Source organism: Osmerus mordax, chromosome 1, assembly GCF_038355195.1.
Source record: "Osmerus mordax isolate fOsmMor3 chromosome 1, fOsmMor3.pri, whole genome shotgun sequence".
In the NCBI taxonomy this organism is placed as follows: domain Eukaryota; kingdom Metazoa; phylum Chordata; class Actinopteri; order Osmeriformes; family Osmeridae; genus Osmerus; species Osmerus mordax.
The window spans coordinates 12591509-12618994 of NC_090050.1; the positions used below are offsets into that span (position 1 = coordinate 12591509).

The 27486-nt window shown below is 49.3% G+C and overlaps 2 protein-coding genes across 6 annotated transcripts in view; one reads left to right on the forward strand and one right to left on the reverse strand.

The window, feature by feature from the left end:
• kcnab2a (potassium voltage-gated channel subfamily A regulatory beta subunit 2a) overlaps positions 1–16080 on the forward strand; it is a 71277-nt gene extending 55197 nt beyond the window's left edge. For all 5 annotated transcript variants that reach the window (XM_067239736.1, XM_067239822.1, XM_067239571.1 and 2 more), the window contains 13 exons: positions 2038–2081; positions 2359–2396; positions 2854–2933; positions 5452–5496; positions 6298–6342; positions 7045–7088; positions 7440–7526; positions 8759–8844; positions 8930–9050; positions 9543–9637; positions 10819–10939; positions 12632–12720; positions 13500–16080. In XM_067239736.1, coding sequence (XP_067095837.1) covers positions 2038–2081; positions 2359–2396; positions 2854–2933; positions 5452–5496; positions 6298–6342; positions 7045–7088; positions 7440–7526; positions 8759–8844; positions 8930–9050; positions 9543–9637; positions 10819–10939; positions 12632–12720; positions 13500–13589 — 985 coding nt within the window. In that variant the 3' untranslated portion in view covers positions 13590–16080. The remainder of the gene's footprint in view (positions 1–2037; positions 2082–2358; positions 2397–2853; positions 2934–5451; positions 5497–6297; positions 6343–7044; positions 7089–7439; positions 7527–8758; positions 8845–8929; positions 9051–9542; positions 9638–10818; positions 10940–12631; positions 12721–13499) is intronic.
• Positions 16081–18192: 2112 nt separating this feature from the next.
• The window catches only part of megf6b (multiple EGF-like-domains 6b), a 46816-nt gene continuing 37522 nt past the window's right edge, over positions 18193–27486 (reverse strand). The window contains exons 22-37 of the mRNA XM_067245926.1: positions 27251–27379; positions 26777–26905; positions 26440–26568; positions 26190–26318; positions 25009–25137; positions 24720–24848; positions 24315–24443; positions 23785–23916; positions 23380–23508; positions 22933–23061; positions 22671–22799; positions 22317–22445; positions 21829–21957; positions 21496–21624; positions 21229–21357; positions 18193–19493 (exon numbers count right to left, since the gene is read on the reverse strand). Of these exons, the coding sequence (XP_067102027.1) occupies positions 19429–19493; positions 21229–21357; positions 21496–21624; positions 21829–21957; positions 22317–22445; positions 22671–22799; positions 22933–23061; positions 23380–23508; positions 23785–23916; positions 24315–24443; positions 24720–24848; positions 25009–25137; positions 26190–26318; positions 26440–26568; positions 26777–26905; positions 27251–27379 (2003 nt within the window). The 3' untranslated portion in view covers positions 18193–19428. The remainder of the gene's footprint in view (positions 19494–21228; positions 21358–21495; positions 21625–21828; positions 21958–22316; positions 22446–22670; positions 22800–22932; positions 23062–23379; positions 23509–23784; positions 23917–24314; positions 24444–24719; positions 24849–25008; positions 25138–26189; positions 26319–26439; positions 26569–26776; positions 26906–27250; positions 27380–27486) is intronic.

Consider the following 27486-nt stretch of genomic DNA (forward strand, 5'->3'; position numbering starts at 1 on the left):
GTCGCCTAATCACCGCTGTAATTATACGGACGCTCTCTTAATGCCCTCACCAACAGATCACGTCATCAGTTCTTAGGTTTGTTTGGCATTGTAGAATACCACCAGATATTATAATAACAATGTGTTCAATAGATGTGTGTGCCTGTGCTAGTGTGTGTGGTGTGTGCCTGTGCTAGTGTGTGTGGTGTGTGTGTGTGGTGTGTGCACGTGCGTGTGTGCCTGTTGGTACTCCTGTGATGTCCAAAGCTAGCAGTGTAAACACTGCAAGTGAACCTGAACCACCAGTGTTTGTCAACATGAAGAACGCTTATCCTTTACTCTGTGCTTGCTCAGTTGCATATGACGCGCGGTTTATTTTGAGTCTCTGTCATGTAAAGTGAGCTTTTTTCACTGTTCCGAGCAGAAGAAAGGAGCGTTTTGTTCTTAGTCACCACAGCAATTTAGCCACCCTAGCATGGCATCACAAGACTCCCACACAGTCAAAATCCCACACGCATCCACACACACATACATATTTCATATCTATCTTTTCCTCTCTCGTATATTTCAACACAGAAATAATTGTCACAAATATATACATTTGGGCTCCGGAAACGAGACAGTCCCACATACCACACACCTACACTGTCTTTACTACACCTACATTGATGTTACATCATCACTGCTCCCACACACACACACACTCACACATCATGTACATCATGTTTTATAATCCAGGGTTTGAAGGATCCCATTTTCTCACTTGAAATCAAAGGAAATTCAAACACCCAGACCAGCTACATTTTGTAAGTAGTACTGTACAAAACAGTCAGTACCCAATGCAGGGGCCGTGTACACTGAGAGTATCTGTGTGCAATATCCGGTGTAAGTACAGTTTGTTTGCAGTTGTTTTACACCATCATTTTCTAACCTGGCTGATTAAGACGTGGGTTTTGTCTACCAATTGTTGGGTTTAATATGATTAACATCAAACGCTGTTCTCTTACGTCTCAATTAGTTCCTATAGAATATGCATGTGAACAAAGGCAGCCAATCAAAGCTGTGGCTGTCCGTTTCTGGGCTGTGATTGGCTCAGAGGTGCTCGATTTTGGAGTGAGTCGCTGTGGAAAGCGTAGCCGGATTCAGGCCTGTGATTGGTTGTGGGGTGGTGGTAGTAGGTGGGGAGGCCTGGTGGGTGGTTGGAGAGATTAGGAAACCTCACTGCAGCATCCCCCCTCGCATCTCACTGCACACTGACTAACACACACACAAACACACACACAATCACATACACGCTTTGTCTCTGACATTGCAGGAGCACAGGTGCTGCTAAGGTGACCAGCAGTAAAGGCCTGGTATAGGACCAGGTGACCAGCAGTAAAGGCCTGGTATAGGACCAGGTGACCAGCAGTAAAGGCCTGGTATAGGACCAGGTGACCAGCAGTAAAGGCCTGGTATAGGACCAGGTGACCAGCAGTAAAGGCCTGGTATAGGACCAGGTGACCAGCAGTAAAGGCCTGGTTTTAGGACCAGGTGACCAGCAGTAAAGGCCTGGTATAGGACCAGGTGACCAGCAGTAAAGGCCTGGTATAGGACCAGGTGACCAGCAGTAAAGGCCTGGTATAGGACCAGGTGACCAGCAGTAAAGGCCTGGTATAGGACCAGGTGACCAGCAGTACTGGGCAGATTACCCACTCAAGCCCAGAGAGAGCAGACATGTTTTGTTGAACGTGTATTTTAGACAAGGATTGCCAAGAGACACCAATCTCTTTCAAACCTTCCAACCAATCTCTTCCATAAGGATACTTAACAGAATGTGCAGTACACACATGAAGTTGGAGTTTGAAAAGGGCTCTAGTGACTTGCAGCACAGGCGACACGACACTTCACCTGTAACCAACAGTGTTAATGCTGACATATCTCTCTCTCTCTCTCTCTCTCTCTCTCTCTCTCTCTCTCTCTCTCTCTCTCTCTCTCTGACTCTCTCTCTCTCTCTCTGACTCTCTCTGACTCTCTCTCTCTCTCTCTCTCTGACTCTCTCTCTATCTGTTTGGACAGAAACCTTGGAAAGTCTGGATTGCGGGTGTCCTGCCTAGGGTTAGGTAAGTGTTGGGAATGGAGAGGGTGTGTGTGTGTTCATGTGTGCTGCATAACATTTGCCATCAGACCGGAGGTGAGAGTTTACAAGCGTATCCCACCAAAGGCCTTGCTGCTACTCTGTTGTGCCAGGGTGAGGTGAGAAGGGGCTTCCAACAGGGTGCAGGATATCCCAGCTCTCTCCTCTTTGCACCACAGTTACTGTATGCGCAACTGTTAAAGTGTGGTGTGTGTGTGTGTCTGATTGCCTGCTGACAGCGTTTCTCTGTTGATGCCCCACAGGAACATGGGTGACATTCGGAGGACAGATAACAGATGAGGTGAGAGCAGATGGATTTGGTTATTCCAGTCCCCCCCAAATACACACACACACACACTGCTGGAAAAGCCTGGGTTATTTCGGCTTACACTGCATACATATGGATGTCGAGAGCAGGCCAGAGACTAAGCACACATACATGCATACGTCACATGATCTCAATGCGCACACCCAGTAATATGTACGGCAAATCAGTGAACCATGCAGTCGAAGCAGGAACGATCGGAGGCTAAATAATTAAAAACCTCTCAGCACCTCATAACAGTGATCCCTCCTCTCTCTCTCTGTCTGTCTCTCTCTCTTCCTGTGTCTCAATCTCTGCCTCCCTCTATCTCTCTCTCCCTATCTCTCTTCCTCTCTCCCCCCCTCTCTCCCTCTCTTTCCCCGTCTCTCTCACCGTCTTTCTCTCTGGACCCCCCTCGCCCCCTTTCCCCACCTCCATCCCTCCTTCCTAACAGATGGCTGAGCAGCTGATGACTCTGGCCTATGAGAACGGCATCAATCTGTTTGACACGGCGGAGGTCTACGCCGCGGGGAAGTGAGTACGAGGCAGGACTCCCACTCCCACAGATCACCGATCGATCGCCCAGTCACTCGAACCAAACGCACCCAGACAGATCAGACCTGAGAGAGGGGATGCAGTTGACTTTACATATTCAGGCAGGGGGAATTTAATCAATCATTTTTCGAGATCGCCTCCTCCCGTGTACTTTGCACGTGCGAGGTCGTTGCTACCGATCAGTCAAAGAAGGAGGTCACAGATATAGAATTTACAGATCAGTTAACGATGGTGAACACAGCAGTTAACAGATCTCGATGCCCACAGGGATTGTAGTCATGAGCCGAGGGGTGACAGATAAGCTGCGGTGACCCTGCACACAGGCGCGGCCGCTCTGGGACGGGGGGGCCTTGCCCGTGGCCCTGTGTGATTAGAATCTTAAAGACCCCCCCCCCCCCCCCCATAGTGAGGGGGGGGGGGGGGAGCAGGGGACCGCCAAGGTCAGCGCTACAAACCTGTCTGCATAAACACGAGAGGGAGCCCCCTGCCTCTGCTGGCCTTGAACACACACTCTCACACACTCTCTCTCTTTCAGACCCCCCCCCCCCCTCACACACACACGCCCTTTTACCATGACAGCCTTCTAAAGGGTTTTCTTTATGTGGCCTCTGGGCCTGGCAGGTCCATCCGTGGCAGGTGTGACTGAGCGTGCTGGTAGCAGCAGGGTTGGACATGGTTTGGGAGGGGTGAGCTGTCGACTGCAGCAGTCTTAAGATCAGCACCTCTCCTCCTCTGAGCCCTGCTGCCCATCTGGATTCATCTGGATCTGTCGTCGGTGGGACGAATTGAAATAATCCAAGAGATGATCCTTTTTCCTCAACCGTACCTTAGATTAACGCCCGCCGCCCACCCCCCCCACCACCCCTCCATCTTATTTTAAATCCTTCTCGGAACTAAAGTTCCGGTACGTTCCAGACGACCGCTTGTGATAATATGCCATTAATTGATTATTACGTCATCGATCTCAGTTGCAATTCAGGCTGGAAGGAGGTTCTTGTTAAACACTTCAACGCGTAGCTTCCTTATCCAGGGAGAGGTCCTGCGCTGGCCTGCATGACCTGCGTCGGGGACAGAGATTATGACGTGTGACCTTCCTCATGACTAGAGCTGTGACAGTGGTTCAAAACCTCAGATTACCAGCGTGGCTCATGTGTTAGAGGTGCCGTTTGTGTGTGTCTGGATCTCTGCTGCTGAGCTGTGGGGCTTAGGCTGCCCCAGCTAGCTGTGAGCTCCACACACAGGGTAGGAGAGGACGGACGGGGGGGGGGGAGATGGAGGGGATAGAAAGGAGGGAGTGGAGGAGGAGGGGGGTGAGGGAGGGAGCGGAGGAGGGGAGAGGAGGCGGGGGGGAGTAGAAGAGGAGGAAAAGAGAGGAAGAGTGGAGGGTAGGACTGGGAAACAAGAGGAGGAGCAGAAATGAGGTGGGGGGATGATGAGATGTAAGGAGAGGGGGAAGAGTGGGGATCAGAGTGACTAAACCCTGAGCCACAGAGACAAACATGGACATCCTGTCAATATGGCCTCAGCTCATACCACAGGGTATGAGCAAAAAGCGCCTGCTCTCAGCACACTAAATACAGACACAACTCATCTGTTCCAACTATGAAACAACCTCACATTCTGGATGTGGTTCTGGAGAAAGATAGTATTTTGACCCTGTGTTGAAGGACTGAGCGCAAAGGGATTTTACAGGCACCTGCATGGGCACGTGCCCACACTCTCTCTCTCACACACACACGCACACACAGACACACACACACATGCTCACATTCTTACACAGACACACACACACATGCTCACATTCTTACACAGACACACACACATGCGCACACACTCATAAATACACAAACACATGCACACACTCTTAGTGGAGTGGAGATCTCCAGTCATGAGGAAGATGGTGGTACTGGACTGAGGGCAGGGCCCTGCTGGCACTGTGAGCCTGGGAGAAGCCACCCCCGTCCTCCTCTCCTCCTTCACCCCTCCTCTCCCTCTGTTCACACCAGCAGGCTGCAGGCAGGGGGAGAGGCGGGTAAAAGGGTATTGAAGGTCCAGGGGAGAGAGGCGAGAAGGGGATTGGGGAGGGGAGCGGAGGATCTGAGAGGGGAGGAGAGGAGAGGAGAGGGGAGAGTTATCACCTGCCAACAGAAGCGTCCCCGTCTCTTATGAGTTCCACGCAGAAGTAATTATCGCCCCCACTGCTGCTAATGATTCATAGAGTATCTGTTGCACCCCAGCCTGTCTCAGTGTGTCCGTTTAACACGGATTAGCCTATTTTAGCCTAGACCACACACCAGGCTAGCCTGGTCTGACATAATAGCCTACTATACCTTGCCTTATTATATGTGGTCCAGCTATGCTCAATTTTATCTGGCCAAATCCTAACTTTAGCAGTCTGCCACATTGTCAACATGGGGAGTTTCTCTCTCTTTATCTTTCTCTCTACCTTTGTCTCTCTCTCTCTCTCTCTCTCTCTCTCTCTCTCTCTCTCCCACAGAGCGGAGGTGGTGTTGGGGAATGTCATCAAGAAGAAGGGCTGGAGGTAGGTGAAGGCAGGAGCATCCTGAGCATCACCTCTCTACCCTGACCTGGTGTGTCTGCCACTGTCTGGGAAGAGACCGAAAAGGGGGGGAGAGAGGGAGAGAGAGTGACTGACTGTAAAAGAGAGTGAGGAAGGCCGAAAGAGATGGGGGGGCGAGGGAGATGAACATGAAAGATTAATGCAGGTAGCAAGGCCATGGCAGAGCTCTTGTGTCCCTCGTCAAGGATGCTGAATAATGAATCAGCCTGGAGCGCCAGGCCTGTGAGCCTGCCGCCCACACAGCCAGGTCTGTCTGTGTGTGCGTGTGCGTGTGTGTGTGTGTGTGTGTCCACCGACGGAGCTAGCATGCGTGCACTGCACGCACTGGCGTTTTATAAGTGACCTAAAGGAGTGGATGTTTTGGGCTCCGTCATCCTGCCTGTCACAACTCATAGGACTTATCCCTTCACATATTTACCCCTTCGCAGACTCATCCCTTCACATACTCACCCCTTCACAGACTCATCCGTTCACATACTTACCCTTCACAGACTCATCCCTTCACATATTTACCCTTCGCAGACTCATCCCTTCACATACTCACCCCTTCACAGACTCATCCGTTCACATACTTACCCTTCACAGACTCATCCCTTCACATATTTACCCTTCACAGACTCATCCCTTCACACAGAGCGGCCTGTACGCGGTGTGAGGGAAAGCAAGCCAACTGCACTCTGGGGGTTACAAACCGCGTGTGACAGGTGCCATGGCAGACGCACGCAGTGTTGTTTATGTTGTTGCTGCTCATCTCTGTTTCAGGCGCTCCAGTTTGGTGATTACGACCAAGATATTCTGGGGTGGAAAGTAGGTTCACCTCAAGTTTCATCTCTCTCTGCATTTAAATGTTCTACCGACTGAAGCTAGTACGCATGCCAATAACAAACCAAAATCTATTCCTGACCTTCATCTATTCTACGGTAATGTTATCCAGTCAATCAGTAGGGTGTTTATGAATACAAACAGACATTTGTCTGTCTGTGATGCTGACGTCAGTGAGGCTGTGATGGGGGGGGGGGGGGGATCTGGTGACGGCTGCTAATGGGATCAAGTTTAATCCTGGCTCATCTGATATTGTATCTGCTACTGGCTCAGTAAAGCTGCCATGGAGCTGACCCGACTGAACATGCCAATCACCCGCTGTACAGTGGTACAGGGTCACATGATCCACACACTCTTCCTGCCTGAGACTCCGTCCCCTAGTGATGACACAGCTACACGTCATCGAATGAAATAATAGAAATAACAACAATGTAGCATGAAGAGAATGGGTGTAGTTCAGTAGGATAACATTGGACTGCATGTTAAGAGGGTTGCAAGTTCAAATCCCTCTTTGGATAAAGCGTTGGCTAAAGAAGTCCAATAATCAGAACTAATCATGAGAAGCTTTGAGAGACGGTGTCACTGTCATCCACAAGGCCGTGTCATCTGCTAATGGAAGTGGAACCAGTAAAACCAGTAGAACCAGTAAAACCTGTGACTGACGCTTAGCGCTTTCATCCCCTACAGAGCAGAGACCGAGCGAGGCCTGTCACGGAAACACATTATAGAAGGTAAGTGTCCGGCCACACAGAGCACTGACACTGCAAGGCCTGGACCTCTACTGCTGACTGCACACTGTACAACCACCCCCTAGAAAACATATCAAATGTATTCCTCCTTAATGAATCACTATGGCTTCAGGGAACAGCTAGGCTCTAGTGGGGGGGTTGTGGGTAATGCTGAGCCAGCACATGCTTCCCCTTGGTAGAATCCCTGTCATTACTGAAACCTGCCAGATGCTGGCCAGCCACAAGGAGAAGAGGACAGTGGAGCTGGGATTAACCACGCTACCGAGTTAAACTACTCCTTTTTACGAGGAGAAGAGGAAAGCAGGAAATAATTGTCGGCGTGTCGTTCTGTAGGTTTAAAGGCCTCGCTGGAGAGACTGCAGTTAGAGTACGTGGATGTGGTGTTTGCGAACAGACCAGACCCCAACACTCCTATGGAAGGTGAGGCTCACGTGACGTACCTGTCCCTGACTTATGGCTGTTCCTCTGACTACCATCCTCCCTTCCCTTCATCCCTCCCTTCTGTTTGCCTGGCTACATCCATGTTCCAATCCCTTCCAGTTTAACTAAGAAATGTCCCTGAGACAACTCAAGCCAGTGAACATCTGTCCTCCACAGAATGTTACATGCCTTGTCACGGAATAACACAGGCCACAGTGCATACACTGGCTTTGAAGCTCAACTTCAGACAGTAGAACCCGGGACTGCCATGAGTTTAATTTGACTCTATTCTAGACTAGTTTAAACTAGTTTAAACTAGTCTAGTCTAGGGGTGGTACTGGTCTATTTAAATGAATGTTCTGTGCTGTGCTGAGCCTCATGTCACACTGTGTTCATCCTGTCCCTCTCCTCTGTGCGCCTGGCCTGGGAGGTCAGAGCACGCTGTCTGAACACGGCTCGTCACCAGGGCGTCCCCAGCCCTGCCCGTCCCCCATCCTGGGGACACCACAGCCTCTCAGGCAGACATTAGTCTCGTCTCAACGTCCGTTCAAGTTACCACCTGGACTCATTTGTAGTCAGTGTTGAGACTACTCATTTGTGGTTGTTCATGAATCTCTTTCAGATATGTCTGAATGTAGTGGTTGAGCCCCCCCTCCCCTCCTTGCTCCCCAGAGATGTGTTCCTGGGTAGTTCGCCCCCCCCCCCCCCCCCCCCTGTCTGACCTGAAGGAAGCCTTGCTGGTAGTTCTATCAAGCTGCAGGAGCTGTCCATTTCTCTATTTATTTAGCCCATCTGCCCTTTCCAGAGTTCAGCCAGTTTACATGGGTGGCACGGGGGGCCCTGAATCCATGTCTGCATAGCTAGTTAGACCATCTGCCTCTGCTCTCTCTCTGGCCTCAGGGAACGTAGGACCATCCCCGTCCCCTTGTCTGCTCCTCTCCTCTCTCATCCTCCTTTCTCCTCCACCCTCATCCTCCTCTCTTATCCCGTTCTCTTCAAATCAAATCTAGTTTCATATGTATAGCCCATTTCACAAGCAATGTCACAGAGGGCTTCACATACGCCCATGGAACTAACCCCTAAACCAACCCAAAAAATGGAGGAAACCTCGGGAGGAGCGATTCAGAGAAGGATCCCCTCCTTCTCTTCTGTTCCTTCTGGATGACCGGGACTCCACTCCCTTGAAACTAACCATGTGTGTTGCGTGCGCACGCGTGCGTTTGGTCTGGCAGAGACGGTTCGAGCGATGACCCACGTGATAAACCAGGGCATGGCCATGTACTGGGGAACATCTCGTTGGAGTCCTATGGAGATCATGGTAAGTCACACACACACACCTCACTGTTCCTGGTGTGGCCTGTTGAGGGCTTGAGAGGAACCGCTGCTCCCTGTGTCGCCTGTAGGAGGCGTACTCCGTGGCGCGCCAGTTCAACCAGATCCCGCCCATCTGCGAGCAGGCAGAGTACCACATGTTCCAGAGGGAGAAGGTGGAGGTGCAGCTGCCTGAGCTCTTCCACAAGATAGGTTAGTACAGACACTGCACAGACACTGCACAGACACTGTACACATTCTGCACAGACACTGCACAGATACTGTACACATTCTGCACAGACACTGCACAGACACTGTACACATTCTGCACAGACACTGCACAGACACTGTACACATTCTGCACAGACACTGCACAGACACTGTACACATTCTGCACAGACACTGCACAGATACTGTACACATTCTGCACAGACACTGCACAGACACTGTACACATTCTGCACAGACACTGCACAGATACTGTACACATTCTGCACAGACACTGCACAGACACTGTACACATTCTGCACAGACACTGCACAGACACTGTACACATTCTGCACAGACGCTGCACAGACACTGTACACATTCTGCACAGACGCTGCACAGATGCTACCGAGATGCTATAGAGAGACTACACAGATCCTACATAGAGTCGAAATACTTTTCTACAGTTTTTGTTGACATGATGTCCCCTCACCCTCAGGTGTCGGGGCTATGACATGGTCTCCGCTAGCCTGTGGCATCATCTCAGGGAAATATGACAGTGGGGTTCCTGCCTACTCACGAGCATCTCTGAAGGTACAACCCCCCCCCCCACACACACACACACACACACCCCACACCAGGATCAGATAACACTTAAATACCCAGCTATGACTGTCCAATACAGGCTCGTCCAGCATGGTGAAATCAGTACGGTGCTCTATAAATGCAAACTTTCTCCCAAAGGCAGAGCCGTAGGCGGGGCGAACACTCAGGTTATTTTGCAAACTTTTTTCTGATGCTGTTTGACCTCCCCCCCCCCCCCCCCCCCCCCCCCCCCGTGTGTGTGTGTCTGCTCCTCCTGCCTCCCTCTGTGCCCGTGTCCCCGGCCTTCCCTGCTTCCTGTCATAACCAATGTTCTCTGTGTCTTTCAGGTTCTGAAAGTCGCCGTGTCTCTTACCTTGAATGTGTTTTGTCTGTTTGTCGGGCATCTTGACAACACGCATTGTTTACACAGACTACCAGACCGCAGCTGTGGAAGTGCTCAATATTTGATGTCCCCGAGTTGAGGCACACACACACACACACACATCTCCAGACTCTGTCTCAGTGGCGCTTAGAAACAGGGTGCGCTGAGTGTGCAGTGAAGGTTGTGTGTTACCTCTGTGGTCTGGCGTGAGGCCAGTGGAAGTTTGTGGTGTTGTCGTTGGTGGTGTGTGTGACGATCTTCCTGTTGACATTTTGTACTTCACGTGCACAGCGCAGCTCATTACAAAACATCTTCTCTGCGGAGGTTCAGTTGTGATTAGGAGCGTAGACACACACACGCGTGTTCAGCCCTCTCAGCTGAGCTCCCTGTAGCAGCTTAGACACATCCACTCCTCTTATGGAAATGGACCATTTAGCAGCCGCTTATCCAAAGCGACGTACAGGAAGGGAGATTTGAATCTGTAGTCAATATCTGTACTAGTGAGCAATTAAACCCTTCCCCCCGCTATTCTTATACCAATCTTTAAGTTCTCCAGTCATAACACAAATGAGTGAAAGCATGACCCCTGCGCACACACTCACACACAGTGTGTGTAGGTGTGTGTGTGTCCAGGCTGGGGTCCCCCTGGGCAGGTAGAGGGGAGGCAGAGGGAGGTGAGGGCCTCCTGGAAGCCAGAGCAGCGTGTTTGAAAGCAGGGCCCTGGCTGTCACCGGTTGGCCTCCGTGGGGCCGGTCGCGGGCAGGGCTCTGGTTTTGAGCCGGTGTGCTGCTGCTGTTGTTTCCGACAGGGCTACCAGTGGTTGAAGGACAAGATCCTGAGCGAGGAGGGCCGGCGTCAGCAGGCGAAGTTGAAAGAGCTGCAGGCAATCGCGGAGAGGCTGGGCTGCACTCTGCCACAGCTAGCCATCGGTACGCGGGGGAAACCAAACCAAAACACACTGCCGCTCTCTCTCTTTCTGTCTGTCTGTCCGTCCCCTCTGCCGCACGCTCGCTCCGGTGACTGACCGTTGGTGTGTGTTTGTGTGTGTGTGAGTGTCTGTATTGTTGATTTATCGTGCTCAGTCGTGGTAGTGGTGTAAAGGTCAGCCAGTCTGGTTCTATGGTTCTGAATGGCGATGCTATGCACAGTACTGCATGTGTTCATGGGCCACAATAGTGTGTGTGTGTGTGTGTGTGTGTGTGTGTGTGTGTGTGTGAGTGTGCCTGTACAGGGAGTTTTCCCTTTCCCCTTGTCAGCAGTAAAAGGGCATCCCAGACATAAATTGTGTGAGTGGCCGGTATTGATTCACAGTCAGGCAGAACGGAGAAGGGAATGTGTGAGTTGAAAGATGCTCTATCCGCGGAGGCAGATTAGGACAGAGGGCCTGGGGAGGGAGAGGTGGAATGAAAGGAGAGAGGCTGTAAATCTGGAGGATCACATCCCAGATCAGATAAGATCAGGGCAGATTTTTCCCTCCTGCAGTATTGAAGTTATAGATTAGGTTTCCCAGACTGTAAACCAACCTCTAGCTAATCCATTATCCTAGAGTTAGCTGTCTAATCCATTAGCCTAGAGCTAACTTTCTAAGCCATCAGGCCACAGCTAGCTAGCCAGACCATTAGCCAACAGCTAGGTAACCATGCAACCCCCAGTTTCTTCTTTTGACAACCTGAGAGGACTCACATCCGCACATCTACTTCCTGGATTGTTAGTGTGACCGTTTTTCTTTCCCAGAAAATAAAAGTGCAGATTTAGTGGATAGGCTTGTTCAGTACATCACCCTGTACCTGAAACAGATTAAAAGAAGTCATAAAGATGAAATACTTGTCAGGCCTGACCCCTGGCCCCTGACCCTGGGCCCAGTGGTATTTTGAGAAGGTGATATATTGAGGATATAAATGACAACCCCGTCTCCTGTTTAGTGTCATCAAGTTTTTCCTGGTCCAAATATTGTTGTACTGACCGCAGGGAATCCTTTCGTCAGCATTTCATTTCCACGGTAATCCAGGGGGAACACTACTTTCTGTGTTCCTGGAGGACAGCTGCATGGTCATCCCTGCTCTATACAGATGGAGATTATAATCCAGCAGGATTACTCGACGTCTCCACACCCTCAGTGCCTACTATGTTATCATCTTAGGTCCACTCTCCCTTGAATGATTGAGTGAAAAGATGTAGAGTTTGTATGTGTGTGAGTGGCTGTGTGTGTGTGTCATGAAGTGGTTGCTGGCTTGACAGTTGGGGTTTAAATTGGTTTTGGTCATGTCAACTGTGATTGGGTATGTGTCGGTCATGTTTACTGTGATTGGGTATGTGTTGGTCATGTTTACTGTGATTGGGTATGTCTAGTGTGATTGTGATTGGGTATGTATAGTGTGATTGGGTATGTGTACCAGAATGAAGAAAGGCACAGGTTGGGTGTGTCGTAGGGCGTGTAGGGCTAGAGCATTTGTGTAGTGTGTGTGTAGCATCTGTAGTGTTACTGCATGCGTTAGCTGATGTTGTGTGGGTGCGTTGATGTTGCGTAAGTGGATGCGTGCCTTTTTTGTTTGCATACGTGTGTGTGTGTGTGTGTGTTGTCGGTGGGTAGGATGTCATTGTTGTTTACCCGTCACCTGCAGCGTGGTGCCTGAGGAACGAAGGGGTGAGCTCCGTCCTGTTAGGAGCGTCCAACGCTGACCAGCTGATGGAGAACATTGGAGCAATACAGGTGAGGCCGCGCGCGCGTGTCCATGTTTCTGTACTGTGGCCATGTTCGTGACCGCGTGTGTGTGTGTTGATGTGGGAGGTAAAAAGTGTTGTTGAAGTGCAGTCATTTCTTTATGACCGGCGGCTCTTCTTTCTTTTTTTAAACGGTTGTAAATCTCGTCCGACTCATCCCCTGCCGTCCATGTTCGTGCATCACAATCCAGAGATCTGTGGAATACGGCAGCTCTCTCGCACACACATAAAGATTGCCGTAATATGCATGGATGCTCTGCTGTGCGAGGTGATGAGGTCATCCGTCAGTGTTATGTGACTGGCTCCAGGCACTGCCTCTGCTTGATAAGATGCATTCGGTTAATGGGATTTTCAAACCAATAGGGCTTCTTGTCCTCTCAACACAGTCTGTCTGGCCTCAGGTGAACTGTACTGTAACTGCTTCTCCTCTACACTTCGATGGGCAGAACTGTTTGTGCGTGTGTGTGTTTGTGCGTGTGTGTGTGTGTGTGTATGTGTGTGTGTTGGTGAGAAGGGGGTCTCAGTGAGTGCATTTGATATTTCTTTTCTCAAATGTTACGCTCACATTACCAGGGCCTTGGCATAATGTTCTCACGAGATGTACTGTATATACAGTATACAAATGCTTTAGGCTGGTCCGCTCTATGGCAGCGAGAAATACCATGCTGTGTGTAAGTGTGTTATGCTGTGTGTAAGTGTGTGTGTGAGTGTAAGTGTGTGTGTTTCTGCTCCTCCTTCACACATGGCTGACTGTGATCTCCCCTGCAGGTCCTGCCCAAGTTATCCTCCTCCATCACCCACGAGGTGGACAGCATCCTGGGGAACAAGCCCTACAGTAAAAAGGATTACCGCTCCTAACCCCACCCAGGGCTGCACCCCCTGCAGCGCTGCCCAGCGCCCACCCCCCCGCCCCACCCCCCACACCCAACCTCTGCCTGATCCTCTGTTTGCTTGAGCTTTTACTGAGTGAGCCCCTGGCGCATGAGTCTGGCCACACCTGGCCCACCCAGGGGAACTCACTTAGACCAAAAGGGAAAGGAGAATAGGGGGGAAACCCTCCACATAGAGACAGATAGTCACCTCCAGGGATAAGGGAAGATGGCGAGAGAACAGGAGATAGGAAGGTTGTTAAGAATACGCGCTCATAGATAATACAAACCGTTATACATTCAATTCAGCTGAAACAAGTAAAAAATATATATATACACCAATGAAAATACCTTTTTGAAGTTGAAGAAGAAAAAAATACATATATATATATATATATATATATCTTAATAAGCACATGCTTGCTTGGCAGACAGATTTATTTACTTTAAGCTTTATTTTCTAAGAACTGATTGCTTACCAATGGGAATGACCGTTTGGACCGTGTGACGACACGGGAGCGACTCCTGTTGCACATGTTCCATAGCTACTCGTCTGTGTTTGGAGGGTTGTGTCTCCAGGCATGGCCTCCTGTCAGGGTCACTGTCTACTCTCCACATCCACCAGCCTTGTGCCCAGGCTGGGAAACGATTAGCACTTTAGTACTGTAGAGACATGGAGGGAGGGAAGAGGAGGAGGGCAGGAGGAGGATGGGTATATATACTGTTTTCTATGGATGGATGGAAGCTTATAGGTAGTTCACTAAGAGTTCCCCTCTGGGCCTTCCTTTCCACCAGTCCTCCTCTCTATCCTGCATAGTTGTGGGACAGTCTCTCCATCTCAGATCAGCCCCTACGCTCTTGCTCCAGTCCCCACACTTCCACAGATAAACCAGGCGATTTGACTGAAGTAAGCCATTTTCCTTAAAGTTATCTTGTTGGCTGTTTGGATTTGCCACTATCCGGCTTTCACCTGTCCAAATCGGAAACAGGTTATCCACAGGGGAGGGTTCAGTGAGGGGGAGGGTGTCGGCTGGATTTGGGAGTAAACAGGTCTGGGACTCTCAATGAGCCCTGGGCACCCTTACTCCATCCCCACTGAACACTCAACCTTTACTTAATCCTTACTAAACTCTGACTCCACCACCTATTACACTCCTACTCAAACCTTATCGAACCTGAATTTAGTCTCCATCTACATCACCCCTACTCATCCTTAAATTAGCCCTTGCTCTGACCCACTTTTGACCTATTCTGTAATTACTATTTGACTATTCTCTAAAATTCTTTGACACAAACCCCGTGTCAGGATGGCCTATCAGGGTTCTGTCTCTTTATTTCCAAAAGTGTGACAGACGTAGACAGTCGCCAATCAGAGCAAAGTGGCTTAGTCTCACGTCTTCAAGTCTTCAAAGACAATAGGTCAATTGAAACTCTGAGAAAAGGAAAGATAGGAAGCAGAAAGGGAGGGATGAAGGGAAGGCTGGGAGGCTGGTTCTAGTCAGCAGCTCAGGGATTGAAACAGAATGTGAGAGACTTGTGCGCCGCGCAGACGCCTGTCATTACTATTGTTGTTGTTGACGATGGTGAGGACACTGTATGCGTCTCTAACATTGTGTGGACACTGTAAGCGACTTCCTGTCCGACCCAGAGACATTTCCGCGTGGCTCAAGCCAAAGATATTCCGACATCTTTCAACGGCTCGTTCAAGTGTGTCTCACCAAACCCCCCCCCCCCCCCCCCCCATCCTCGTCATAAAGCATGTACTATCGAGCTTAATAATCTATCTATGGTATGGACTTATGCACTTGCAGTATACACCCATGTATCTTCACTCGACCAGGCCGTTGTCGGGCTTGACGAAGACGTCCTCATATCCATCTATACGTGCACTATAAACGGCTTTAGGAACGATAAGGTGTTTTCTTTACTCAGACGACAGACGGACTTGTTCTAGGACGGCGTCGCTGGATCCCGTCCCACTGGAGGGCTGACGTCAACGTGTCTGCCGTCGGTTCCCTCCTGGCCGTCTGGCGCCCTCTTACTGTGACCAAGTGGCTAGCATGAGCCACTCCTATGTCCTCCAAGCATGGACCCTCCTCCTCCCGTTCCTAACTCCGGGGACCTCCGCCGAACTCCGACAAGCAAAAGGGCCGCGCGCGCTCACGCAGCCGCTAACTAACCCACGTGAATATTAAGGAGCCTCGACCCCACTGAAGAGACGGCCGCGGTGTCTGCACGGCGATTGGGAGCATGCAGAGGGCGTTACGGATGTTGTCGGGCTGGCGCTGCCCAGGCGAGGCCGCGAGGAGACGCGGCAGGATGGGAAGGATCTGGATGGCGTGTGGGGCCGCGTGAATGAGGCGCGTGTTGGTCCTTCCACCTGGCCCGACGCGTCGCGGTTTAACTACAGCAAATAATACATTCATGTCATTGCCGTTGGTACTGTGTGTGTTGGGGGAAGGGGGGGGCGGGGTGTAGGCCTATTTGTTGTTAAGGTCGGTATCTGTTGGTAGGCGTACATTTATTTTGTCATGTGTGGTATGTCTGAGTGAATTGAAGTGGCGAAAGCCACTCAAGTCTTCTCTGAGGAAAAAGTGAGAAAAGGAAGGGAAAAAAAACGGAATTGATGACAAATATGCGATCAATTCAGAACTCCTGTTTTTGTGTGTGTCTAGCTTCTCTTAGCAGGGAAATAAAACGTGTGACGTTCAAGAGTGTGACATATTAAAGCCATTTTGAAAAGTACTGAAGTCCAGTCCAGACTTGACGGCCCTCCAATCGGGAGGAGTTTGTCTGAGCAAACTGTGACATCCTCAGACGTGGATGAGATTCTAGTTTCCCTCGTACTATCGCTTTCATTTTGACCTGTGTATCCTCCTAGCGCCTTGCTGGTTACCTAGGTGATAACAACCCTTCTGTAAAATACTGAGTGAGAATGACCATGTACATGTACTGTAGACCTAGTCCCAGTCATCAACACCCAGTATAGACTATGTTCCACTCATCCAGACCAGTAAAAACCTAGTCCCAGTCAATTTGACTGGTATAGACCTAGTCCCAAAATCCCAGTAAATTGGACCACCTAGTCCCAGTAAATTGGACCAGCATAGACCACCTACTCCTAGTAAATTGGACCATTATAGACTTAGTTCCTGTCAATTTGACTAGTGTATATCTAGTCCCAGTAAATCGGACCAGTGTAGACATGGTCTTAGTTAATCAGACCATATTATCAACTTTGTCTATACTGGTCTTGGATACTGGGACTGAGTCCCAGTAACATGGACCAGTATACATCTAGTCCCAGTCACTTAGACTAATGTATACCAAGTACCAGTGTCCCAGACCAGTGTAGACTTTGTCCCACTAACCTGGACCAGTAAAGGCCTAGTCCCAGTTACCCTGACCAGTGTAGAGCTAAACTCAGTTATATATCTTTGGTGCCCCTCTTAGTACTAACAACTATACCAATATATCAAATGGATGTAGAGTTAAAGAATGTCATCTTAAAATGATGTTCTTCAAGGCTTGTACAATCCTGCCAGCTGTTAGACAGTCATCCATTACTGTAGCTCTGAATCGACCTGTCAGAAACTCAACCCGCCTGGTATAGGTAATAATATAACTTGTCCCATTCTCATGGAACAAGCCAGCTGAAAACAGGTTTGTCATGTTGGAGCCTTTAATGTTAAATGTAGGTAGTTAAAAAGGGGGGGGGGGGGGGGAGATGGGGTTTGAATTTGTTCCCGTCTTCATACTGTATCAATGTAAAGAGAGATTGACTCTGAAAATAAAGCGTTGTTAGTTGCCGTGAATGCTGCGAGTAGAAGATGGAGTCCCTCATTGGAAATGGAGCTATCCTGAGAGAGAGACATCTTCTGTTTGTACATAGTTTGAACTTTGTATATATTTATGGTCGTGATCACCTCTGCCTTTTTCTTTCTGGTTTTCTTTTCATTTGCAGGCATTGCTAACTGCACTGTGCTTGAATCCAAATTTAGACAAAATGTACAGCTTCGGTCTTTAAGGAAATGACAACGAACAACATAAAAAAAAGAATGATATATAACAATTTCCTGTGTCTGTGTCTTTGTGTTGTCCGGGCCCTTCTCTGCTTGGCAGGAGGGCTGTGGGTCGTATTTGGTTTAGGATGCAAAAACTGAAACGGCTGCTTCTGTGAATGAGATCTGCAGAGCTGCAACATCATGACCCACGGTCCATGATAGCTTCAATCTTCATATGATAGACTTGATCGCATTTAAATATAGAACACTTCAGGTGATGTAATGTATTCATTTAGTAGGTGATTTTATTCAGTGATGTACAGAAGTGGGCAATTTGAACCTCTTGAGCTCCAGTCTTTACTACCGAGCTAAATCTACCTTCCCACTTAAATAGCACTTCACACACAGGATGTTCTGAAAGAGGGGTGACCTTGAACTGGGTGGGCTCCTGTCTCCTCAGATCATGTTGCAATGGTGTGTGTGTGTGCGCGTGGGCAATCACACCCGATGTGCCACCTTCAACAGCTATAGATACCATAACCATGACACGCTTTTGGAACACCATGAAGGTATCCTTCAGGAGGGGAAGCCAGGAGACGGAACAACATCAACGCTTCAAGAAGACAAGCCGTCCACACGGGTCACTGAGGAGCTGGATGTCAGAGTTACCTTAACCACACAGGCATGACCAGAGCAGAGGAACTGCCTCTACCATAGTGACAGGTATGAGGCCGGCCTAGTCCCATAACTAACACACAGCACAGTGGGTTAAATAGAAACCGTAGCACCAACATTTTATAGCATATCACTTCATACATTGACGGGCAAACGTAACTTCATGGCATTCATTTACAATACACTTTAGTTAATAATGCACTTCTGTGAGGTCATAATACAGTACATAACCACACAAGTTATTAATGCACATCAGTGAGGTCATCTGTACAGTGCATACCTACACCTTAGTTATTGGTGCACATCTGTGAGGTCATAGTACTGTACAGTACATAGCTACACCTTAATTATTAATGCACTTTTGTGAGGTCATAATAGCAACATGGGCCATGTTTGTTGGCTCGGTTGATGAAACTGTGGTATCACATCTAGCAATACCTCTCTCTGGCTTTAATTATAATGTATCTCTATACAATGGATATACTGCACCTAGGAACACCACATATGAATTAAGTAGTGAGAGATGACAAACGAAAACGTACAAAACATTGGCAAAAACATAAACAATTAATAAGATGGTTTACCGAACAAATAGCAGATCCTCAGCAAAGCAGATCTCCGAAATCTGAAAGGAACTCTGGATGTTTCTTAGGTTCTCACTGGAGGAGAACCCCCCCCACCTCCTCCACCCAGCATCAGAACAGCGCCAGGGACAGGAGACTTGACACTATAGCGACAACTTGACTCGTCACCCCTGGTCTTGACCTCTGTTTGGGCCACAACACACACTTACACACACACACACACAGTATTGTACATACATGAGCACAAGCACTAGCCCCTGCACGATTCAGAGAGCGCACACAAACACACACACACATATAAAATCAGTGCCCATATCAGAACAAGCACGGAGTGTGTGCATTTCTCAGCAGAGAGTCTAACTTCTCCATGTGTGGGTGCCGTGCAGCCACACTGGCCATTGAGAGCGTCCTGGTCCACAGCTGGGCCTGGGCCCAGTCTGTCTGAATATCCTCCATGTTCTCCTTTCATTCTGTCGACTCCAGTCAGTCAAGTCAGTGGTGCTGCCCTCTGTTCCTGGGAGGCTGGTCGGTGGGGTGTGTTGCAGCTTCTGGCCAGGAGGGGGCGCTATAAAACATTGTCTTGATGTGAGTCGTCTCTCCTGCTTCTGTTGGTGAGGTGTGGGGATCCACCTGAGGAGACGAAAGTATAACTAATTACAACAAAATTATATATATATATATAGGAACATTTGGATTGTTCTTTTATTTCGTATTGGGGCCCTGGTAGCTCACTGGTTAAGTGTGTGTACCATGTTAGCTGAGGCCTCACTGCAGGGGCTTGGGTTTGCCCCTTTTAGCTAGCTATGTAGGTAGCAAAATGACTTTAGCCTTACCTTTAAACAAGAAGCCACAAGTATGTTGTATACTTTTTAATAAATAGATTTGAAATCTATACAATCTTCATCAATGATAAAAAAAAATGTTTTTAAGATACTGCAATTCAGTTGTGTGTTGGTCTGTTAGTAACATGAAAATGTAAGTTCACCCCATGAAAACGGTTGTCTTCCTCCAAATATTTTGGACTTTTTATATTAATTGAAAAAATAGATTTGGGGGTGATGTCGTTAAATAAACGTCACCAGATGCCATGGCTTCAAGCACACACACCCTCCCCCATGTATCATCAGGCTGAAAAAAAGAGCTGAAAGCCACTTGAGACATTATTGTCAGGAGGCAAGCACTGTCAGCCAGCCCAACACAGGTCCACATCGGACTCAATAAGAACAGTACATTCTGGCTCCAAATCTTTTCAACACAGCCGGGAGGTGGGTGGAGAGTTGGCACTTTTGGGAAGATTTCATGGTCTGTGTGCCTAGAAACATACTCAGTGTAATGGTAAAGTTTGAGGCTATTTCCTAGTCTTGTTACCCTGGTCTCCACGGGAAAGACTCATTAGAGACGAACAGCTTCCTGAGAAGGAACCTTTGGGGGAGAAGCGTCGAGTCATCATGTCTGCTCAATCCAGTTTCCCGAACGAACCCAGTGTCAGCAAAAACATTTATGGGTAAAAAAGTGGAGGTGTTTAAATCTGCAGAGTATGGGTTTTTAGTCAGGTCACTTCCATTCACTCCGTCTCTCCGGGCATCGGTGCCGATTTATTTTTTCCTCCGTGGGTGCTCACGGGCGCTCGCCCTTTAAAAAAAGTAGTCAAAAAATGTTTGCATTTCAGAACATTAGGAAATGAACAGAGGCCGACACGAACACACACGCCGTTTAATTCGCCAAAAAAGCGTAAAGAATGCTACTGAATGTTAGGGGTGGGGGAAAAAATCCATACACATATGAATCAAGATTCTAGCCGTTCACATCGATTCACAAATTTTAAAAAAAGAATCGATTTTTTATCGAATCGTGACCCCAAGAATCGAATCGTGAGGTACCAAAAGATTTCCACCCCTAATAGACGGTGCGCTGTACATTTCTGTTTAATATTTAACCGTGTTAAATAAATCAATCTATTCAAGAAAAGTCTACTTATCGTCACTGTATTTCTTGAACGAGTTCTTAGAAATGCTTCAGCAAACTTTCACTTGTTTTGTACAGTACCAGTCAAAAGTTTGGATACATTTGAATGGGAAAATGTGTCCAAACTTTTGACTGGTACTGTAAGTATGATTAGAAGGCAGAGTATTCTGTTTCATAACTTGGCATTAGCAGAAACAAAACATACATTGTCCTTTGGCATAAGGGCAATTACACTGTCTTGTAGAAAAAGTAACTTTGCAGGAACCCTCTGTGGCTCAGTGGGTAAGTATGTGTACCATCATGCTCCGGAGCACCACGGTATCGGCCCCTATGTCTCCGGGCCTGTCAACTAGAACCCCTGTTGTAAGACGTGTGTGAGTGTGTGTGTGAGTGACATTACCTTCCTGACAGGTGAGTCCTATCCAGCCATTTAGACAGGTACACCGGCCGTTACGCTGGTCACACTGGGCCCTGTTGTCACACTCACAGCTCTCTGAGCAGTCTGGCCCGTAGCGGTTTGCCTTGCAGTCTGATCGCACACACACACACACAGAACCACACACAACAACCCATATACATACACACACACACACACACAGAGTGGTAAGACTATAGTCTGTTTAACTATGTAGACAGGTTAAGAGGCGATGTACCCAGTCAGTCTTACCGATGTCACACCTGGCACCTGTCTTCCCTGAGGAGCACAGACACCTGCCAGTCAAGGGGTCGCAGGGGGCGTCCTCCTCGCAGTCACAAACTCCCGCACACCCCTGCCCAAACGTGCCCTGCTCACACTCTGAGAGGAGGGGGAGGGGGTATAGATGGATAAGGAGGGGCACAACATTGGATACAATATTTAATAAACCTGTGGAGTTATGTGGCAAAACATAACAGTTTGATCCGAGGCCAGGCTAGGCTGGGCTAACTCTGGATGTTAGTGGCCAGCTCATCTAAGTGGCCAGGCTAGGCTAGGCTAACATAATTGTAGTGTCCGGCTCACCTCTCTGGCAGCGGGCTCCATGATATCCAGGCGGGCAGATGCACTGGCCAGAGGAGGGCTGGCAGGACGCTGAGTTCACACAGTCACACTGGAGCTGGCACAGCGGGCCGTGGAGACCTGGGGGGCACTCTGGAGAGGGAAGGGCACAGCTTACGTTAGGCTGGTGCCACCACCCTGAATGCACACTGGATGGGGTTGTTTCGGCTGGTGTATGCTGATGTGTTTGTGTTTTAACATTCTGTGTGTAGATTGGACTGTGTGGGTTGTGTGTGCATTTCTGTGTGTACTTGTGTGTGAGTGCCTTTCTATGTCTGGGTGTGTGAACATTTCTGTGTGTGTATGTCTGTCTGTGTGTGTGTGTGTGTGTGTGTGTGTGTGCATTTCTGAGTGTGTATGTCTGAGTCGGTATGTGTGTGAGCATTTCTGAGTGTGTATGTCTGTGTGTGTGTCTGTGTGTGTGTGTGTGTGTGTGTGTACTGAAGCCTCACCATGCTCACACTGGCGTCCGTAGTACCCTGGACCACACTGGCAGGTTCCTGTCACTCTGTCACAGGTGCTGTTGTTTTGACACTCACACCTCAGCTGGCAGTTGGCACCAAACCTTCCAGCAGGGCACTCTGACACACACACACACACACACACAGACAGATTCAATTGGTCATGAGTGATACAACTACATTCCACCATATTAACTTTGTCAGCAGTTCACAGATTAGACAAACAGAAACATTCTACAGTCACAACAACAAAACCAAGGCAGATATTTGAATAAACACAGATTCTTGTTGTAGACTAACTCTGACCCTCGGCTCTCCAGTTCCAGAGTAGCTCTGCTCTCTCACCCGTGTCACAGCGACGTCCTGTCCAGCCAAGACCACAGGTACAGTTACCAGACACAGCGTCACACACCCCCCCGTTACTGCAGTTACACTGCTGGAGACAGTCTGCTCCGAACCAGCCTGGGGCACAGCCTGGACACACACACACAGAAACACACACACATGTACATTGATTATTGACAACTATATGTTTTGAAGGGACAGCAAGCTAAGACGTGCTTCTAAGCAGCATCGCTCCAATTCAAACCAACTACTAAAACCCTACCATGTCCACAGTCCTCTCCTCGTCGCCCAGGGCAACACACACATCTGCCAGAGACGGGGTCATTCTGCGCGCCCTCTCCACACAGCGCCACCCTGGCACAGTCCAGACCATAACGACCCGCTGGGCAAGCTGGCACACACACACACAAACACATTTGAACATTTACCATACTCAATTCAGTGATGTTATTGCGATGCCCGACTGCTTTCTGAAGACACCTTAGATGTGACGCTGGTTTCCTACCAGCCAGGCAATAATGTGGTTTGAATCATCAACAAATAAATATTACTATATACAGCCATTTTGAGCTACTTTAAGTAATGGAGCCAAGAAATAAATATAACCCTGTTCACCGTCAACCGGCAATGCACTAGTTGGCACCAAGTCTGTCTGGAAGGTTAGAATGATGGAGATGCTGGGTTGCAGATGAGGTGAAGGCGAACTCACTGATGTTGCAGTGTGCCCCTATGAATCCAGGCAGGCACTCACACGACCCAGTGGAGGCGGAGCACCTGCCCCTGTTCAGACACTGACACCTCCTCTCACAGTTAGGCCCGTATTGACCCGCTTCACACTCTGTGAAGTACACACACGTGCACACAGACACACACACACCATGAATGAGGAGTGACTCAGTGAAGACGGACCTTGAGGAGAGACTATGGATGAATAGAGGCTGTTACTGATCAGGGACCATCAATGAAGAGAGAATTAATTAACTAAAAGACAGTAAACATTGTTGAACACCTTGACTAGACAAAAACTGACAACTACAATGAGAAACGTAGTGGACAAACTCTAGTAGTAGCAGAGTGTTTCAAGTAGAAGAAGGCCTGATTGTTTGCTACGTACTCTGGTCACATCGGGGCCCATGGAACCCTGGGGCGCAGTAACACGACCCAGACACCGGGTGGCAGTGTTGGTTTGTCTCAGAGCACTGGCACACCTGGTTACAGTTGAGTCCAAACGTCCCTGGGAGACAGCCTGAGGACACAGTCACACACACACGCACACACACACACAAAGATATGTAAATAAAATTAGCTACAGCCTCCATGTGTAAATAATTGGAAATACTCTCCAGATCTGACATCCAGCTGTGCGGAAGGACCAGATGTCCTCAGCGCCATTTCAGAGAGGGTGTGAGGGATGTGCATCTAAGCATAGGGTGGGTACAGTTTATCTAGCAAAATGGCACACTTCTCTCCTAAACCGGCCTTTTACACCACATAGCATGGTCAGATTGAGGGTTGAGGTGAGATCTTGGGAGGTGATACGTGTGATCAAAGAGAATGCCCTCAGTGGTGGTGCGTGTATAGAGAGATGTGAGGGTGAGACCAGAGCGTGGTCTTGGAAGATCGGACGTGGCTGAGGAGACTCACTCTGCTCACAGCCGTTCCCCGTGAGGCCGGGGGGGCAGCCGCACTCCCCAGAGACGTGGTGGCAGGAGGAGCCCTGGGGGCACCTGCAGCTCAGCACACAGCCCTGGCCGTAGCTGCCCGGCAGACAGGCTGAGGGGGGTTCATGAACATCAGTCACTGTCACATTTGACCATTCTGGAACTGCACTTCAACTCGAAACGTTTGTGGAAACTGATGACATTGAATGATTTAAGTGATCTAATCCAGGGGTTCTCAAACTGTTTGGGGCCAGGGACCCCTTACAGGAGAGAACATTTTCCAAGGACCATTTTGCAGGGTCCATGGGAGCAGAGCAGAGTAGATGCACACAGTACAGTACAGTAGCCTAGATCTGAGCTCAGTAGAGTCCAGTACAGTGACAGCTACCTCTGTCACAGCGGGGTCCCCTCCATCCAGGAGAGCAGTGGCAGTCTCCAGTGACGTGGTGACAGGAGTCCCCATGGTTACACTGACACCTCTCCTCACAGCCGGCTCCAAACAGGCCCAGGCCACACACTGTGGGGGAGGGGGGAGAGAAGGAGACTGAGGGAGACTGGGGGAGACAGAGACTAGGGGAGGCAGGGGGACACTGGGGGAGAGACTGGGGGAGACGGGGACTAGGGGAGGCTGGGGGAGACAGGGAGAGATAAACAAAGACACCCCTACCCAGTCTTACCTTTCTCACAGTGTTCTCCAGTCCAGCCCGGACCACATTTGCACTGGCCTGTCTGTCTGTCACACAGGCCTCCATTCTCACACACACACTGCTGCTGGCAGTCCTCCCCGAACCGACCCAGAACACACTCTGGAACACACACACGTAATCTATTTATCCAAGGTTTATTCATGCGGGGGCCACAGTAGGTCCAAACACATTGACACAGTGAGCCTCCTCTCATGTCTCTCAGTCCAATGTGGCAGCGAGACAGAGAGACCACACGTCAGCGCAGAGGAACCACATCCTCATCGACATGGAAACACTCAGCCCTGGATGAGAGTCCTGCTGAGGGGAGCTGAGGCTCATCCAGAAGCTGTGGTTTGACCCTTGTGCCACACATACAGTACAACTGACGAACTGGATGGGTGGCAGGCTGGGGCTGACAGGCTGGCCGGCTTCCTACTGGAGCCAGCGGTCTGGCTGACTGGACGGCTGCCTAGCTGGCTGGCTGGCACTCAGAGGTGATGATGTAGCTACTAAGTAGAGAAACTAACAGCCCCAGCAGCAGGATTAGAGGTTTCCTATTGCAGGAGACTTGGAGTGGAGAGGGGGTCTGTGTGGAGCTGCAGTGTGGTGATGTGTATATAGTATGTGTGTTGGACAAGCCCTGAGGGAGACAGGGAAGAAGGGAGAGTGAAATGTGGGGTGAGAAGGGAGGGAGAAAGGCAGGAAGGAGAGAGTGAGGGAAGAGGACAGCTCCTGTGAGGTATGGAGTGAGCTGGAGCCAGGCAGACAGGAGACTCTGAAGCAGGTAGCCTCCCACCACCTTCACACACACACACACACACACAAACTGCTTGAAAACGGCAGTCCAAATCCAGAAAAAACATAGGACTAGCCAATGAGGAGGTAATAATTGATTTCCAGTCTTCAGTAACAAACCCACAGGCCACCGTTGTACATGGTCTCTGTTCTGTAGTCCTAGGAGAAGTTGTTAGTGAATTATTCTGCCTGTCCACACTACTGAACTCCTGACAGGATATCATGCTCTTTTACCACTAGCATCTGTGGTGGCTAAGCTACCAATTTAACCTTAACCTTCCTTTAGACAATCCCAGAGGGTCTGTTTGTGTGAACTTTTCTAGGAAAGGGAGATTCTGCTACATGGCACCATGTGGTTACTTAACCCAGAGACTCACCCAGCTCACAGGCAGTGCCCATCCAGCCCTTGGCACAGGTGCACAGCCCGTTGGTTCTGTTACACGTGGCTCCGTTCTGGCACAGGCAACGCTGGCGACAGTCCGCCCCGTGGAAGCCGGCCGGGCACTCTGGGAAAATGAGTTGTCTTGTTCACAGGTTTGTACACACAGAAACATGTTCACACAAACGCACACTCTCTCTCACACACACACACATCTAATAAACACTCACACATACACACACTCTCACCCTGTGTGCAGTTGGGCCCTGTCCAGCCTGGCGTACAAACACACTGCCCACTCGCTGGGTGACAACTGCCGTTGTTACGGCAACCACAGGTTTGATTACATCCGTCTCCGTAGAAACCAGCCGGACAAGCTGACAGAAGGACACATGGACCAGATGGCACAGTCATGTACCTGTACATTACGAATGTAAACTGCAAACTACTTTACATCTGTAAACTGTAAATATCTCATATGTAATATGAATGTAAACATTGTGTAAATGTAAACATCACAAATGTAGCTCTAAACATAACATGTGTAACTGTGTGTGTTGAGGTGTGTGATGATGTCAGACTAACTCAGGTTGCAGTGCGGGCCCGCCCACCCGGCGCGACACACACACACTCCGCTGACGTGGTTGCAGCTCCCTCCGTTCAAACACACACACTTCTCTTGGCAGTCCAGACCATAGAATCCCTGTGGACAGGCTGCAACACACACAGGAGAACACACACGTAAACACACACGACCTGCACAGGAGATTCCCCTCTGAAAAAGGATTGTCCCTCACTAAGTCCCCTTTGAGGATGCAAGGAATCAAAGAAGGAAGGAAGAAAGGAAGTTCAACTCAAGACTGGTTACCATTTTCAAGCATGGTAATATTTGTAGTTAGTGGCGCTATAAGGAGAGATTCCTGTAGCCTGGCTTCCTGTCTCTATTAGCTCAGAGAGAGTTTATTGTAGGTCTGAAGGAGTTCAAAAGGGGTCAGTGAACGGCGAAAAGTCAAAGGCTAAAGGAAAGTCAAATGAGGTCAGAAGAATTCTTCTTCTTACGTTTCTCACAGAAGGTTCCGGTCCAGCCCACCTGGCAGGTGCAAGCCCCGCTCACGTGATCACATGACCCCTGGTTGTCACACTGGCAACGGTGTCGACAGGCCAGACCAAACGTCCCTGCCAGGCATTCTGCGGGGGAAGAGTGTGACATGACCCACAACCACACATCTAATGTGATATACTGTACATGCAAGTCGAGATGTCGAAACACAAATGCTAGTCAAATGAAGGGATTC